Source organism: Balearica regulorum, chromosome 9 (genome assembly GCF_011004875.1).
Source record: "Balearica regulorum gibbericeps isolate bBalReg1 chromosome 9, bBalReg1.pri, whole genome shotgun sequence".
Classification (NCBI taxonomy): Eukaryota; Metazoa; Chordata; class Aves; order Gruiformes; family Gruidae; genus Balearica; species Balearica regulorum.
In genome coordinates, this window is record NC_046192.1 from 2,069,147 (window position 1) to 2,086,746 (window position 17,600).

At 58.2% G+C, this 17,600-nt stretch overlaps 1 protein-coding gene across 3 annotated transcripts in view; it reads right to left on the reverse strand.

The window, feature by feature from the left end:
- The window catches only part of EPHB1 (EPH receptor B1), an 80,139-nt gene that overhangs the window by 4,015 nt on the left and 58,524 nt on the right, over window positions 1–17,600 (reverse strand). For 2 of the 3 annotated variants that reach the window (XM_075760733.1, XM_075760734.1), the window contains 9 exons: window positions 16,359–16,467; window positions 16,130–16,194; window positions 12,286–12,408; window positions 10,995–11,242; window positions 10,484–10,699; window positions 8,564–8,713; window positions 7,746–7,939; window positions 7,099–7,254; window positions 6,752–6,834 (listed from right to left, as the gene is read on the reverse strand). In XM_075760733.1, the coding sequence (XP_075616848.1) occupies window positions 6,752–6,834; window positions 7,099–7,254; window positions 7,746–7,939; window positions 8,564–8,713; window positions 10,484–10,699; window positions 10,995–11,242; window positions 12,286–12,408; window positions 16,130–16,194; window positions 16,359–16,467 (1,344 nt within the window). Of the gene's footprint in view, window positions 1–5,969; window positions 6,835–7,098; window positions 7,255–7,745; window positions 7,940–8,563; window positions 8,714–10,483; window positions 10,700–10,994; window positions 11,243–12,285; window positions 12,409–16,129; window positions 16,195–16,358; window positions 16,468–17,600 lie in introns of those variants that run through there. The other variant, XM_075760735.1, reaches the window with a different exon arrangement.

A 17,600-nucleotide genomic window follows, 5' to 3' on the forward strand; every position in this document is an offset into this window, starting at 1 on the left:
AGCTCAGTTGGGACAGGTAGAGCCAGCACCCCATGGCAGGAGGGTTGGACCCCTCCGGATCTTTAAAGGTCCCATCCAACCCAAACCAATTCTAGGAAAAACCAAACGGGAGCAGCGGGGAAAGCGCTAACGGGGTGAAACACCTTGCCACGGGAGTCCCATCGGCGTGGACTTCGCCTCTCCTCCATTATCGCTCGGGAAGTTTCTGGCTCTTCTGAAATCAAGAGGAACCTCACTGGAACTGCTGGAGAAGGTCTCCTTCAGGCTCTTGGAAACTAATTTGGAAGGCACCCAAGCTGTAATTAGACCAGCATCCATCCTGGCAGGATCGTTCATGCAGGAGGCACCAAAGCAGATGACGACTCCGGCGTTCAATCCCCCACCGTGGCTCCTCGAGCAGCGGGGACGTTACGGGAGCAGGAGACACGCAGCACCCGGGTGGGTGCACGACCTGGATGGGAAACCCTGGCCCCTTTTTCCATCTGCAGTTTAACGAGGACGGGTGGCCTTAGAGCTAAGGTACGGTTCCGAGAGCTTGAAATTCTGCCGCAGGGTCTGTAAATCCATTCCTCATCTTAGAAACACATCGATCCTTTTTTTTTTTTTTTAAAGTCAAATTCAATGTTTAAGAGTAATGATTTCCAAGTGAGCGCAGAGCGGCTCAAATATATCAGCAGGTTTTACGGATCAGAGGCAAAAGCCTTGATCCAGACCCTAACGAACGCAAACGTGTCTGTCCCTATTGCAAAACGACGGCGATTGTGGCGGTGCAAAAAGAAAATAAAACCTTCATAGGTGATGCCCAACGATTTATCCCAGGCCACGGGCCAGCTGTGACGCTCCCCTGGCTCCCACGGGGATGCCGGGCAGGCAGGGATGCAGGCAGGGATGCAGGCAGCTTTATTGATGAGACCTCTGCAAACCAACCCCGAAACAACCCTTCCCTCCCTCCGAATCCAACGCCCCGGCAGAGCAGCATCCTCCACGCCGGCCGGTCGGGAAGATGCCGTCACCCCGCGGAGGAGCGGAGAGCAGACGAGGTGATCCCACGGGGCTGGGGCCGGCACGCGGGGAGCTGCCGGAGCGGGGACGGAGGAGAAGGGGGACGGGGGAAGCGACAGCCCCGCGTCAGCCGAGGGGAAGGAGCGTTGCAAGCACCAAGAGCTGACAGGCTCAGAAATAATGGTCTGAGCTCGCTCTTATTTAAAAACCGGCTGCCTGCTGTTTTCATCGCAAGCCCCACTCTGACTTGCAGCAACATTTAAAATTAAATATACATAAGTGCTTTCAAAGAACTGTTAATTTGAAGGTCATTAAATGGCATAAAATACATTCCTTTTTTTTTTTTTTCTAGAAAGAGGTGCGTAATAACGCTATTAATACATGCTCCTCTTCCACGTTCAAAAGCTCGCTCTCGCCTTGGATGTGCGAGCGGCTGAGTTCACCTTCGCTTGCAGCGGCACGACATCTCATTTTAATTACTGCTATTGAGAAAGCCGCTGCCTCCTCCATCGCGTGCGGCGCAACCCGCCGGGGATGGGGTTGTACAAAAGACACGGCAAAGCCCGGGGGGAAACGATGCGGCTGAATTGCCAACGGGGAAATATTTTTTTGGGGGGCGGGGAGTAACACGGCAGGGCTGGCACCGGAGGGACGGGGGCAACGTGAAGCCAGTCGGCAACGCCAAGTCCAGATGTGACCATCTTTGCCCACCGATTCTCACACCGAGACCTCGGGCCAAGCTCAGAGCAGGGTTTTTGTAGCAAAAAACCCGTAATGCTACATGCAAAAAAAAGACAGAGCCAACATAGACACCAAAATAAAAAAAACAAACCCCTAAAAAAGACACAAAAGGGCTGAGGTTCTTGCAGTTGCCATAGAAATGCAGAGAAGGAGCTGACAACTGCAACGCCTTGCTGCGAAAGGACGGGATCAGGGCCGAGCGCGAGGTGGGCGCGCTCGAAGGCGACCCGGGCGAGCGGCCGCATCCGCCTGCCGCTGCTCAGCAGAGGTGGGATGCGCTACCACGTGGCAGATGGACCCACCAGGATCCTGTGCGATGGATGAATCCCAACATGAAGGAAAGGTCTGTGGAGTTGGTTGACTTTGATCAGAAATGCCTTTTTCTTCCTTTTATTTCTGTGCAAACCAAAACTTTTTTTTTGGAGGTGGAGGGGAATAATTTTGGAGCCATCCTTTCCCCTTTGGGATGAAAGAAAGGAACTCCAACGCCAACCACAGCACGGATCAGAAGAAGGCGTGAAATGGGAGCTTTCATTTTTAGACCACACTTAATGGTTTCATTTTTCTTCTTTTTTATCACTGGTTCTTGGCAAAGCATCCAACAGCCCCAAATCTACATCACTCCTCGGTCCACAAAAAGCAGCAGCAGGAGCTGTGCGGCAGAGCCTCCTGCCCCATGTCCGCACAAGGCAAAGCTGGAGCACCTCAACCGCTTCTCCATGACATCGCTGACGGAGGAGACTTCTTAACTGACCTGGCCGGTGCAGCCACACGGCTACGGCCAAGCGCCCGGGAGTCTCCTGTCGACGCAGAAAAGTGAATGTTGGCAGCGAGCCTTGGAGGCACCTCTTCGATGGCGCCCTGCATCTCCTACCCCGGCAAGAGCCTCCTCCTTGGCATCTCATGAAGGAAAAGATGGGCCAGTCCAAAGACACACAACCCCGCTGTCACGGCCAGGCGGGGATAACGCCGTCGTTCCCGGACAGAAAGGCTTCACAGTTTGCAAAACTTACCTCCCTTGAAGGAAGGAGCTCTAAAGAAACAGAATGGTCTGACAGGAGTCTTCTGAACTTACGATGTTAGTCTTTTCAATAAAAAGCAAAAATCAAACATGGCTGTTTTGCATTTTCCTCTTGTTTACTATTATCAGATCAGAAAACTGACAGCTTTTGGTGAAATCTTCCATTGTGGATGAAAAGCCTTCTGCTGAAAGCCAGGAGAGCAGACGGCCCATGGTGGCCCTCCTTTGGGCAGCATCTTGACAGCATCTTGACAGCAACCCCCTTGGCCAACTATGCCTCATGACTGAGGGGATTCGTTTGCACCGCCTTCGGCCTCCCTGCTCAGCCCTGAGCACCGTCGATCTGCTGCTGGGCTGTCCCCTGACCCTGGAGGGGACATCTCCAGGCCCCTGAGCCACCACTGGTGGACTCAGAGATGCTGGTTGGACGAGGTGGGATACGGGAATCGCCTGCCATGACGTAGCCAAGGAGACGTAAGACGTCGGCCAGCTGGGGAAGAGCAGCAGGGTAGAAAGCCCAACAGCCCGGCAGCTCCGACAGGCACCGTTGTGTCACCTCTCGAGGGGACTTGCCACCGCGACCTCCTGCTGGTCTCCCTATGGGTGAGCTTAGGATGGTGCACGAAGCTCCTCTGAGGCTGAGACTGGTCTGGAAGGCATCACCTCTGGGGACAATGCTGTTGGCATCCTCACCGCACCCGTGGAGTGCCGGGGCAGCCCTTGACTCATGGTGCAGCTCCGTTTTCCTCATTTTCCGGCCAAAAAGAAGAGCGTGCGCGTGGTGGGCCGAGTTAGCCATCGGCGGGTGGTAAGGAGGGTTTGGAAGGCATCCCGCAAATTTTACAAGGCCAGGACGGACCCTCCTGTTCCCTGCGCTGTGCAAACACCCCGCTGCTCTCAACCAAAGGCCTCTCCCCACTCCGTTGGGGGAGATCTCTGCCATGCGGGGACAGCGGCGGCACTTTGCCCACGGGTGTTCGGCAGCACGGTCGAGTCAAGCGCTGGGGCAGGCGACGAGCATCATCCGCCCCAGGAAATCAAACCCAGGTGTAAAAGCAGGACTCAGCATCTCCAAAAGCATCCAAGCACCCGGACAGCCGGTTTATCCGCTTGTGCGGACTCAGTCTGCTGGGATGGATGGGCAGGACTGAATGCTTTATATTAAAGGGTTGACACTAAAAAAAGGACGGCTGTCGCATCGTCCCTCCAGCCCTGGAGGACGCCCAGCGGGGCTGCAGGACCAGCTGCCTCGCAGGTGCTCGCACGGCCGGGCGACACGCAGCAGGGGAGTCGTAAAGGTGGAGTTTTGATATTTAGCCTATGTCGCTGTCGTTCATTTCTTTAAATGCCTTTAGCTTCCTTCTAATAAAAGAGAAATCATAAAAAAAAAAAACCCCAAAACCACAAAGGATCCTCCACTGCCGGTGAATATCAACGCGGCGAGGCGGCGTATTAGTATGCACGGCGCCCGCTCCATCTGCATGTTGTATTCGGCGTGACAACATCCTGGAATACAGATTTGGGCCGCGAGTATCCCGAGAGGTATTAGCGATCGTCTATCAGACAGGACGAGGAGCAGTCCCTGCCGTTGTAAACAAGGGGTGTTTTTCTCCGCCTCTTTCTCTGGGGGGAGTTCAGTGATTTGAAACAAGCTCATTCCTGCATCTTCTTAGTTCCTCTTCTTCAGCAGAGCAGCCGGTCATCTTCCTCAGGTGATTAAAGAAATAAAACTGGAGGTGTGAAGAGCAGCCCATCACCAGGGTCCTTCATCTGCTGGTGGTGTCGGCCACCATCCTCCCAAACCGAGCACCTGCACCCCACTCCGGCCAGGGAGCGCCCCGATAGCCCCAGCACGGGGGGACAAAACTCACACCCAGGACTTGGGGACAGGCGCTGGCAGCAGACAGATCCCGTGAGGCATCTCCACGGCATGGATGGACCTGGCGTAATCTCATGGCGCGGATGGACCTGGGGTAATCCCATGGCACGGATGGATGCGGGGCATCCCCACGGCAAGGACGGACAAAGGGCAAACCCACAGCGCAGACGGACACGAGGCATCCACGTGGCACCGATGGACACAGCGCATCCCCACGGCACAGATGTGGGCACCCCCATGGCACAGCTGGATGTGGGGTATCCCCGTGGCGCAGGAGGATGCAGGATATCCCCACCGCACAGATGGATGCGGGACATCCCCAGGACACGGATGGATGCCCAAGTAGCACGGAGGGTTCCTCGCACAGCACACCACCAAATTACGGCAGGGACCCCGGCAGCCTCAAGGCACGGCTGGGCAGCCCGCCCGCGCCGCCGCTCCCCCTGCCACACGGGTGCCGCTCGCTGCCAGCGCGGTGCCTGCGAGAGCGCGGTGATGGATCGTTACAACTCGCGCACAACCGGCTAAGTAAAAGCCTTGTTAAGAGTTCATTCATTTTATAAACTCTCGGCGCGATCCACAGAGGGAAGTTAGATTGCCCAGTCTTACAATATTCTGTGTAAACACTGACACGCGTCTAGTAATTTTAACTAGATCAATTTGCAAAGGAGACAAACGGTGGAACAAAAAAAAAAATCAAATTAAGCACGGGGAAACGTTCACTGGGAGAGGCGTTAAGGAAGCGAGTAGAAAAATACAGAGAAGGACGGATGGACGGACAAGAGAGGCACACGAGACAAATGGACCTACCTCCGAAGCCACGAAACCTAAGTCTGTAATTCAATATCAAAATCCTTAGGTCCGCAAGATGGGGGGGGGGAAAAAAAGTCCTCCGTAGCCAATCCATAGATTTCTGCGCATCGCCGAGGCTCTGGAGGTCTTAGCAGTCTGTTTCCCAGAGCATCGCTCCTCCTTCTCCAGCACTCACCGACCCAGTCACAACCCGGCAGCGGCTCCTCCGGTCCCGTCCCATCCCCACCGCGCCGGCCGGCCCGTGGCATCCTCCTCCTCCTCCTCCTCCCCGTTTGCAGGATGCCAAGTGCTCGCTTCGCCGTCGGGCGCTTTCCTGCTACGTCCCGCTCCCGGGGGGCTGCGGGAACAACCCCCGGCCCCCTCCGGGCTGGGAACCGGCTGGTCGCTGGCCGCAGGGCTGGCGGTGATTTTCGGTTACGGACAAGCAGTGAGTCCCACGGTAGGTTGACAACGTACACACGCGCACGAGCGCACACACACACGGGAACACCTCTTTCCATTTTCCAGGATGGATTATTTTTTTTTTTTAATCCTTTTTTTTTTCTTTTTGCAAAAAAAATGCAAGCAAGAGAGAAAAAAAAAACAACCCAAGGTTTTCTATTGAAGGTACATCTCTTCTTCAATATGAAGACATTAACTGGATTGAGTCGGATCCCCCATGCAGTGGTCAGCGAAGTCCTTTGGTAGTTGCCGGAGCGGCACCCGGGTAGGACGGCAGGGACCTGCGGAGACGTCTGAGGACACTTCCACCCGGTCCGTGAGCAGGGAGGGGAGCGGGGAGGGAGGGCGAAAGAAGAAAAGAAAAGAAAAGGAAGGTGGTTTCTCCGGACGGGACGCTCCATCCATCTCATGCCTCTCCCTTCCCCAACAGCCCCTTCCTTCCTTCCTTCCTCCTCAGTTTCAACCACTGCTCACTGGTGGTGGGATTGGAGTCTGGTCTCTAGGGTTTGGGTTTGCTTCCCCAATGCACATTGGTTTGTCTTCATTGTTTTTTGTGGTTTTTTGTTCGTTTTTCATTTTGTTTTTTAAATATATGATTTGTACATATTTATAGGTATTTATACGCTGTTCCCCATGACATCGGTAAGTGTGCTTCTGTAGGTGAGGAACGGAAGTCACCAGTCAGAGATGAGTCCCAGGAACATCCTTCGTCTGCGGTCGCAGTCCCCAGGCAGCGGCGGCACCTCTCCCAACGCTGCCCCGCGGCGCCCGACAGTTCCTCCCCTCCCACCGTGCCCTCCCCGTCCCCTCCCCGTCGAACGAGGGACGTCACGCCATCGAGGTCGGAGACTGACTCATCTGTACTCGCATGGACTGGACGCTGTTCAGGATCTTCTTCTGGTGCCCAGCCAAAGTCACCCCTATTCTCAGGAGGTCTCTGGAAGACAGACAGATGGAGGAAGGTCAACGGGAGCCGAGGGCTGGCGTATCTGTTCTGCTGTCTCTCCAAGAGGCGAGGGACGGAAGCTCAGCTGGTCCATGCCTCTCAGCAGAAGAAGACACGCCGAGCCCAAGCGCAGCCCCATGAGCATCGCCGGGGCAAGGGGGGGACCGAGAGCAAGGAGACACCCGCACGCTGACCCCAACCTTCCCACCTCCTCCCCAGGGCAGCCCCCGGATTTCGGGGCAGCACCCAACTCACTCGGACGTCATCTGGGCGACGAGCTGCAGGGAGGTGAAGCCAGCGGTCAGGAAGCTGTCCCGGTACTGGCTCATCTTCACAGCGCTCAGCCAGTCGTCTACTGAGGTAAAGGCAGTGAAGTCGGGGATGGAGCGGTCGAGGAGGGGCTGAGAAGGCCTGCAACGGGACACGCCGCTGAGGGGGCTGCCGCGCACCAGCCCCACCGGGGCACGGCAGCGTTCCCCAACCCGCCCCCCGCCCGCCCTGTGCCGTGCCGTCGTGCTGCCCACGGCGCTGCGCTGCTCCCGGCACACGCCGAGACGAGGAACGGCTCTCCCACGGGAACTCCGCTCTGCCCAGCAGCGCCGCGCAACCCCGCACGTTGCAACCCAGCCGCGGGGACGGCGGCGCCGGCAGAGCAGACACTGCGCCCGTACCCCCACGGGCCACGAAGGATCAACGGCAAAGAATTATTACTGTTGCTCGACTGAAAAACTACATGTTCTCCGCCTGACCGTCAGGCAGAGCAAAGACGGACCCCCCGCCGGCGAAGGATTTAGGAACCCCGGTCCCTCCTCGCCAGCAGCGCCAGCCGCTCGGGAAGCCTTTTGCCGCAGCTCGGGGACGTCGACGCGGGAGCATCCCCCCCCGCGCACCAAGAGACTCACACAGCGGTGATGGTAGCCACAGTTTTGAGGCTTGCCGGGTTGCGGATCATTTTATCGAGTGTGTTGACGATCTCGGTGAAGCGCGGGCGGGTGTTGCGGTCCTTCTGCCAGCAATCCAGCATCAGCTGGTGCAGGGCGGCGGGACAGTCCATGGGCGGCGGGAGCCGGTAATCCTGCTCGATGGCGTTGATGACCTGCAGGATGGTGAGGGAGGAAGCGGCACGTGAGGACTTGGGGGTCTCGCACAGGGAAAACCACGGCCGGGGGGGCTGAGCCACCCCCCGCCGCTCCTCACCCCGAGCCGAGCTGCCCGTGCGGGCAGAGGCACTACAGGCAGCGCTGCGGCAGGCCGGGAAGGCAGCTGCCAGCCCGTTTCATCGCCGGCAAAGGGAGCGGGAGGAGACACTCCTGGCTCCAACGGAGCCGGGGCTCTCGGAGGTTAATCTCCACTCTGATGCTCCGCGCGCTGCAGCTCCTCCCGGCAGAGCGCTGCCACTCATTATCTCGGCGGATCGCGTCGGAGTACAGCAGTCCGACTACCAAAGCTCTTTCCCCGCTCGTAAACCTTCTGAACATTTTTCAAAGGCCCCGCAGCTTCCTGAAGTCCAATTACCAGCCCACTGGCTTTTCTTCCCCATTTCCCTCCTTGCATCCCTCTCGCTCGCCAGCCTGATTCATCTCCAAACCCGAGCGCTGCCGAGGCTCCGGGAAGGAGCGGAGAGCTCTTTGGGCAGGGCTTTCTTTTGGGAACGAGCCCCCGCCCTCGCACAGCCCCCCCCCCCCCCCCCGAGCTACGCGGATGACCCCCCAGTGCTTACGTCTTGGTTGGACATGTCCCAGTAGGGTCTCTCCCCAAACGACATCACCTCCCACATGACGATGCCGTAGCTCCAGACGTCGCTGGCCGAGGTGAATTTGCGGTAGGCGATGGCCTCCGGCGCCGTCCACCTGACGGGAATCTTCCCCCCCTACGGAAAAAGGTGGGGGGGCGGGTGGCAGCTGAGACGGAGCCCGGCCACCCACGAGCCAGGCTCGGAGCTGTCCCGCACGGCCCCGGACACGGGTCCCTGGGGTGAGGAGTGGGTAGGTGGTACCCGATGGGACGAGGAGGCAGGAGCCGAACATGCCTCCGCAGCGCGTACCTGCACAAAAGGGTCTAGCTAAACCAAACAAAAGGGTTTATCCCACTCAGGTGTCACCCCCGAGTGATGCCTCCCCTCTCCGGCTGCTCTGCAGGGCCTGGCACATCGGTGGCCCGTTCCCAGGTCCCTTCCTGGGGTGGGACATCGGGTGACGGATATCCTGAGGCGATCCTCAGGTAAGGAGCCACAGGTATCCCCCCCCCCCGCTCCCTCGGTTTTCAATGGAAACGCGGTCTAACCGAGGAGCATCCTCTGCAGCATCATCCGGGCTGCTGAGCTGCTGGAGGGTCCTTCCAGCCTCACCTGTGGGCAGGAGGCAAAAAACCACCTTCAAGTCCCAAAGGAGGCTTGGAAAGCGCGGGAACAGGAAAGCACCTTGGGCAGGGAGCCCCGATTTCTCCCGAAAGCTCAAAGCCCCGCAGCATCTCAAGCCGCTGCATCAGGCCAGGGGCACGGTGCGGCTCCCGGCAGGACGACCCTGCCGCTGCCCGTGGCAAGCCACCGAACTGCAGTGTAAATCGTTTAGAACAACGGTTTTCCGTAGCATTTCTGAGGGAGCGTCAGCTGCTCTTGAAGGATGAATGGAAAAAAAAAAAAAAAAAAAATTTGATTTGAATAACTACAAATGGAGAAATTAACTGCTAGGTTGTTTTTCCTGCCTTTTCCCCAGAGCTAAAAACCTGCTGTGGGAGGCAGAGTGATGTAATCGCAGGCACAGCATCACTTCCCAGCTGCCGGGGAGATCTATTATGGCCTAAATTAAATAAAAACACAGATGAGATAATCTCTTTTTATCTCTGAAGGTAGGGAAAGGCTACTGCATGCCTCATCCCAGTAGCTGCTTGCTGGGGTCTTTGAATAAATAAAAATACAACAAACGCAGGGCCTCTGTTCGAAGGCCCGTGGCCTCAGACGAGGTCACCGGGTCGCTCATCCCCTCCTCCTCCTCCTCCTCTTCCTCACCACCACCAAGGGTCCGCCGGCAGAAGGATGGCCCCGGTGGGGTGCTGGGGGGGTCCCCCGGGGCGGCGGGGAGCAAGGGGGGAGCACGGGCCGCCATGACCGACGAAGGAGTTGATTACGGCCGAGGAGGGCGGCTGGGGAGCGGCAGAGCTGCCGTTAGGCTTGTCTCTTTAATTAATGCTTGCAACAAGTTTCCAACAGAGAAAGGCGACCCAGCCCCGGAGCGCTGGGGGAAAGGGGGGTGCAACGCCGCGGCTGTGCCGTGGGGAGACGCTGTGATGTCCCTGCCTCCCCGGGGACGGCTCCGTGCTCCCTCCCGCCGGGGAGCAGAGGGAAAGGGCTCACCTGGCAACTGCTCAGGGCAGAAAGGTGCTTGGGGGAGGAGGGAGGCAGAAAACTCACACAAGGGAGGAAGGAAAAGGTGGGAAAAGAGGACGATGGGTGGGAATCGCAGCCAGGGTCTCCGGACCACGAGCCTACGTGGCGGGAACCCTCCCGAGATGCTCCCACCCCCTGCAGAAGCTCCGGGGCGTACGCTCAGCACCCTTCTCCCAGGTGGAGCCGGCAGCGGGCGCAGGGCAGGCACGGGGAGGGGGGCGCTGAGCAAGACAAAATCTTGCGAGAGGTACGTACCAAGGAGCTGGTGTAGGTGGGGTCGGACGTATCGTCCTGCAAGTAGCGCGAGAGGCCGAAGTCCGACACTTTGCACACCAGGTTGCTGTTGACCAGGATGTTCCTGGCGGCCAGATCTCGGTGCACGTAATTCATCTCGGCGAGGTACTTCATGCCGGCAGCAATTCCTCTGAGCATCCCCACCAGCTGGATCACCGTGAACTGCCCGTCGTTTTGCTGCGGTGGGAAAGAGCAGGCACCGGGGGTGAGCGCGCAGACCCCACCAGAGCCGCTCACCCCCGACCTTGGGAGGGTGCTGCACCTCCCCAGAGGACCAGCCAGCTGCCCTGCCCCGCGGGATTGAAGCAGAGGTACGCCAGCACCAAAACGCACGCGGTTTGGGGGCGTACAGCACGCCGCAACCAGCTCCCCAGCTAAGGAAACGGACTGGGATTTACAGGACGGGATGCCACCACCTCATCCCCGAATCCCACGGCCGAACAGTAGCCCACCCGGCCCCACCTCGCCTTACCCGCAGGAACGAGTCCAGGGCCCCGTTCTCCATGAATTCCGTGATGATCATGACCGGTCGGCTTTTGGTCACCACCCCTTCCAGCCGAATGATGTTGGGGTGGTCAAACTGCCCCATGATGCTGGCCTCGCTCAGGAAATCCCGGCGCTGCTTCTCGGAGTAGCCGGCTTTGAGCGTTTTGATGGCCACGTAGATCTCCCGCTTGCCGGGCAACTTCAGGCGTCCTTTATACACTTCTCCAAACTCCCCTGCAAGTGCAAGAGCATCCGCTACCACCTCCTCCTCCAAAGAGTACCGATACCTTCAGCTCCTCGGGCTCCAAATCCACCGGCTGAGAAACACCAGCCAGTTCACGCTTCAAGGATGCTCCCCTCTATAAATCTACTCGCCTGTCCTCTTTAAAAAGGGGCAACGTTTGCTGCTGAGGACGTGTTTGGGCTCGCTACCTTCTCCGCAGTGACAGAGCCCTGCTCCGACAGAAGCAGAGGCTGGGGCCGCTCTTGCAAACCCCTGCAAGAAGGATTTGCAAAGCAAGAACGTCGACATTTAAGGACTACCTCAAACACGAGGTGTCGGCGATGATAATCTGGGTTGCCTTTTTGCACATCACTTATCTTGGAACGGAAAATAATTGGGCTGTTTTCATTGCTGCCCTCTGATTTAAAATCCAGAGGAAGCATCCTCTCCTTTTCAGCAGGAGAGCTTTTCCTTCGCCAAGGCAAAATTTGCCTGCGGAGGGATTCCATCTAAGCCAGGTTTGCAGCCACGCCGCCTTGACGAGCCGCAAAGGGCAGCTGATACAGCCCTGAACTTGACCCCGACCGAACCAGCCCATGGCTCCTCTGCGGCTTCTCCCTGGCTTCTCACTTTCTCTTCTAACGAGCGTGACACAGTTACTTTAAAATGGCAATAAAAGCAGCACAGATGACACACAGACACAGGCACGCGTGTGTAAGTATACATGTGTATGGGAACATGGCACAGACGAGAGCGAGCTCCGGCTTTTTCTTCTTGTCGCGTGGAAAAGCCAACTAGGAAATACCGAGAGGCCCCGCAGTCGCCCAGCAAATACGTCCACGGAGCCTTTCCCACCTCAGAGGAACTCTGAGCGCAGCAGCCAACCTCGTGCCCCCCCCAACCCATCACAAACCCAGGAACGCGCGATGTCTTGAGGCTTCCTTGAGGGTTTCCCAGTAAAGGAGCACGCGTGCACCCCCAAAAAAATTGCTCCAGGAGGGTGCGTGGCTGAGAGGGCAGGGAGGGATGGGTGGTGGGGGATGGCGAGACCTACCTGCTCCAATGACCTCTTCGATCTTCACAAAGGAGACATCGATCTCCTTGGCGAACTCTCGGACCGCCTCGTTGGGGTCCTCGTAAGTGAAGGGGTCGATGTAGATCTTCATCCCTGGAGACCCTTGTCATCAGAAATTTGGGAGCGAGGGCAAAAGGGCAAAAGAAAAGCGAGAGCAGTTGTGCCGCGGCCAGGAACTGGAGATCCCGGTGTCCTCGCGCTCTCTGTACACCGGTTAAGACAGCGGCTATCGCCGTGCTCACCCGCACCACCGCCATCGACCCTTATCCTCCTCGTCGGTCCGCCCTGCTCCACCCCGTCCCCTCCGCTCCTCCTCTCTTGTCCCTCCTCTTCCTCCCCGCTGCGACGGGGAACAGCTACAGACCCAAATTAGCTGGCTTTACGGCGAGGGCTTTACGAGGCTCCATGCATTAATGAAGAAATCTTTAGTTACCCAAAAAGGCCTCTGATAGTTTTGTGGCCGCTCCTAAACGGACAGAGTGCGGCAATTATAATCAACAACCTGTCCGGGGCCAGGAAATACGGCAGCGCGTGGCAGCAGGATCCGGCCACGCCGCAGCCTGGACCGCAATTGGGCTCTTGCCCTTTTCAAATGGGGGAAAGCCAAAACAAGCCCTCCCCCCCCCCCAGATTCCCCAAATGGGGTTCGCAGACATCGCCTTCGGACGCCCTGGGGCTCGCAGAGCTGCCGGGGGGGCACGGCCATGGGGCAGAGCGCGGCCAGCACCGTCCCCAGGGCTCAGCGGGGTCCCAGAGAGGGCTGCGGTCCCCCGTTGGGGGTTCAGCCTCCCATACCATTCCTCACCCAAAAAGGGGGCCGGAGAAGGCGCAGCAGCCCCTCGAGGTCACCTCTGGAGGACACCAGGAGGGACGTCGCTGCCTGGTCCTCCTCCCTGAGGTACCGCGGCGTTACAGCGATGAACGGTGTTTGATTACGCTATTAATGACCTCGGCAAGGGCCACGATCCCATCGCGCTGGCGCTTCCCGGAGCCTTTGTAGAGCTGACGCGCGGACGGACGCACGGAGCGCAGCATCGCCTCTGCACGGCTCCGCGCCGGGAATCTAAATCGGCTCCCGACTGCCCTGCAGGTTTGCCGGCAAGTAATTTGGGAGGAGGCGCGAAAGCCTGGCAGCGGGGCACCGCTGGTGCAAAACAGGCACCGAGGGAGAACCGCGTGCGGGGGCCCCCAGGACTCAGCAGGGACCAGGCAGGAGCATCCTCGTCCTCAAAAAGGGCTTTTGGGGCAAAAGTGCCTCGGAGGCGGGCGAGAAAGGCTGCGATGAAGCCATCTGTGCATCCCCCAGTTCATAAATCCCTTTACGGCTCTGTCTCATACACTTTAACTGCCCCATAAATTTTTTTACAAGAGCAGCTGATGCTCCAGCCAGGATTACAAAGGGATTTACAGGATCGTAACCGAGACTGACTCGCTGATCAAAATATTGAAGAAATAAAGGAGACAATAATGCCAAAGTTCCCTGCCCACTGTCAACACGGGCGGGTTTTCAAACACCCTCCGATGCGCCCCGGGGTCTGCCCGCAGGCTCTGCGAACACCAGGTTCAGCTCCCTGCTAATCTCCTGCGTTTCCCATCCGAATCCCGAACGGGATTAGGGCACCTAAAACCGCTTCTCGTCTCTGCAAACCTCAGCCACCGGCTTGTCATCACCACGCGGCCAAGAGCTGGGCGAAACACGGGGTACCGGGGAGCAGCGTCCAAGGTAAGGTAACCCGCGCTGCGCCTGTGCGCAAAGAGAGCTTCGTGCTCTTAAAATCGCCCCGATACTCCTAGAAACCGGATTAGGCCATTTATCACTACTGCAGATGAAAGCAAATTATTTATCACTCTCGAAAAGTCGAAGCACCCTGTGCCGCAACCCTGACTTCAGCGTCAGGTCCCTCCCGACATCATTTTTCCTTGGGAATAAATATCATCGGGACAGAGCAGAACCCTCGCCTGCCGAATCACCGCCGCTTTAGCAGGGCTTTCCCTCTTTCCCCTAGCTCAAAGCTCCTGGCGAAGCAGCGGCAGAGAGAAAGCATGAGAAATTACATCCCGAGAGACCCCCACCTCACCCCAAAACCCACCCGGGGAAGTCCTCGCCAGCAGCCGGAGGGCTCCGGGGAGGGACGGCGGAGCCGCGCCGGGGAGGCTGTAATTGCCGTGCCGCTAAACACGGGGGTGATTTGTTCCGGCGGATGCGCTCGTTACTCCATTAGTCGCTCGCCACAAATTTCCCACCTGTTTTGCTCCAGCGTCTGCAATAACCAAGCGCCTGGAGGCTCACTAACCTTGAAAGGGTTTTGCCGCGCGTCCGGGAGCGCTGGCACCCCCGGCTTTTGGGCACTGACCCTCACGTCGCCCGGCTTTAAAAACTAAACACAGACACCCGCTTCCTTGCTTTCCTACCGGGTTTGAGCACCCTGGGGTGTTTGGGGTGAGCTAGGGATGCACACGGGGTGAGGAATGTTTCAAAAGGGGAAAAAAAAAAAGTCCACCTGCAGCCAGACAGAGGTTTAGCCATCAGGCATGAAATAAATCTTCTCTTGCCACCCACGGCGCCGAAATGCAATGGAAAAAGGGAGGAAAAGCAGAGGACCGTCATATTTAAATATCACCCGGTGACGTTTGGAAAGCAGTTTATCGTTTGCTGGGAGGTTTAGGGCCCCCCGCAGCCCCGCCATCGCGTTGAGAAGGATCCGTACGAAGCTGAGGAGGCCAAGGGAGATCTAGCGCCCTGTTGCCGGCTTGGCTGGGCTCTCCTGGCTGCCTGCAAAGCCTCCCGGTCCCTGGGAGCCCATCCCTCCCCTCCGCTCGGCCATGCCCGGTCCTTCCCCCCGCCATCCCCGGGTCCCCAGGCGCGCTGCCCGGGACCCAGGGATGGTTTCTTCCTGCGAGGCAGCAAACTGCCCCGGGGAGGCATCTCTAGGAGAATGTAAATGGGATTTCCGTCCCGTGGGAAGGGGGCACGGAGCACGTGGGCACCAGGTGGCAACTCCTCACCCCCTGAAGCTGCTGCTTTGCTCCTTTATTATCGTTTCCAGCGATCGCGACGGCCCGCTGGCTGCTTTACCCCGAGCCGCAGGGGCACCTGAGCACAAGTTATACACAGCAGACGCCTCAAATTCATTCCGGCACGCGGCCCCACCGACTGCAAAGGTCTGTCAGGAAAAGATCCTTGGAGCTCAGGCTCTCCTAGTCATCCAGGGGGATCGGCAGCCCAAAGCCAGTTAACCCTTCCCTGTCGCTGCCTGCGCATCCTTCCCGCAGCAGGGTGCAGGGCAAGCGTCGGCCACGCGGCCGGGACAGCAGCGGTGCCGGCCACCAGCCCCCAGTCCCGGGCCGCGCTCCCAAAATCCAGAGTCCCGTCAGTGGTAAGAGCAGCCCCACGCCGATGTAAGGGCAGCCCAGCACCAATATAAGAGCAGCCCTGCACCAATCCTGGCCTGGGCAGAGCCTGTGGCCGGAGATCAGGAGCTCACCCCCCTCCACAGCACACTGTCCCTCTCCTCCTCTTCCTCCTCTGGGAGTTTTCACAGCAGCCTCTCCCCATCCCCCCTGCCCCTTTCACCCCCCAAGTCCATCCCCATCCCCCAAACCCCCCCGGTTGCTCTTCCTTTCCCACCCACAGTGCTGCAACCCCCACGCCCCGACGCCGTGACACGCAGCTGTGGACATCCCCACTCCCACCCTACGGTCCTCTCCACCTGCCCCACGGGGCTTTCTTCCCCCCCGCCACGCGCATCCGAAGGCGGAGGAGCAGGGCACGCGCCGGGTGCAGGTTTAGGAGCGTTTCCCCTCCCCGCCTCCCGCCGCTCACCTCGCCCGGTGCTGTAGTGCTGCAGTTTGTCGCTGTACACCGCCTCCTTGCTGTAGGCACGCTTCCTGGGAGAACAGGGCAGAAAACAGCCAGGCTTGAGGAACCAGCGGCTGGCGACGGCCCCGAACCGCTTCCTTGCCAGCAACAACTCCCCTCCTACCCCAAATCTCTCCCGGCTACGTCTTACCACCTCCACCTTCCAGGGATGCGGCGTACCACAGGGACCCACCTGCTGCAGACGATGGAAATGGCCACCAGCGAGACGATGAAGACCACCCCGGCCGCTGCAGACCCCGCGATCAAAGGCAGCTGCTCTCTCAGCTCCGACTTGTAGTCATCTGCAAGAGAAGAGGGCGAGGGTGAGTTCTCCCTTGCACGCTCGTGGAGCAAGAGCAGCCTCCTGGGAAGGGGTCCCATAACGTCCCCTCTGATTCCATGGCCGCCGATCCCATGGGAGGGTGGTGGGACAAGGGGGATCCAGGCGGGAGCGTCGGTCGAGGTGGGTGATGAGCGGGTGCCGCGTTGCACAGGGAAGGATCGTCACGCTCGGCTCGCGGGTACTTTGGGTTAAAAATGTCAAAAAGAATGGGAATGAAGTCAAACCAAGGTGGGTGGGCCCAGTTCCCCGAAGAGATGGGGTTCACAAGGTGGCTTTGTCCGTGCCTCTGGGGTTTCTCTTCCCGCAATAAATTCAAACCTGTTGGCTGTTTTGACCAAATTTAACACGGGGTCTCACAAGCACAAAGTTCCTACAAGTGGCAGCAAAGGAGGCAGAGCAAAGACCCCATTAACAACCAAACCAGCCGGGGAAGGCCGCACCAAGAGTCCACCCACGTTAGCCAGCGCAGAGCCCACCACGCAGCAGCTAACCTCCAGAGAGACGCCCAGGAGAAGCGGAGCACCTTCGCGGCAGGTCTGCTCGTAGGTCTGTACATCCTGACACGATGTCAGCTCCTTTTGCAGAGCCACGGCAACCACGGCATCCCTTCCACGCCGAGCAGCCCTCAAACCCCCTCGGCCACCGCGTCCCCCGGCAGGGAGGAGCGGACGCGCCTGGAGCAACCCTCAGAAAGCCACTTGCCACCTCCGTGTGTCTCCCCCTCCCATTTTCCCCTTCTCCTGCCCCATTACTGGCGCGGGTAGGCGTGCGGGTGGACAGTACCCGGCAGAGCCCACCTCTCCCACCGCCCGAGCGAGCTCTGCCAGGCTGTGCCAGCAGCCACCGGCAAGGGTTAAAATAAAATTCCCTCCAAAAGAAAGCATTAGCACCCTTTTATCTGTATTTTTCTACTCCGCAGTTAATTACTAGCAACTAGATTTATCTCTTGCACGCCGCTTAAATCTTGAGAAATTCTCATCTAACAATCAATTATTATTTAATAATCTACACTATCCATTCTTACTAAATTTCAATTAATTGCTTATTTGAGGCAGGATTTTTCTTCTCGCTTCTCTAATTCTGAATATTTGA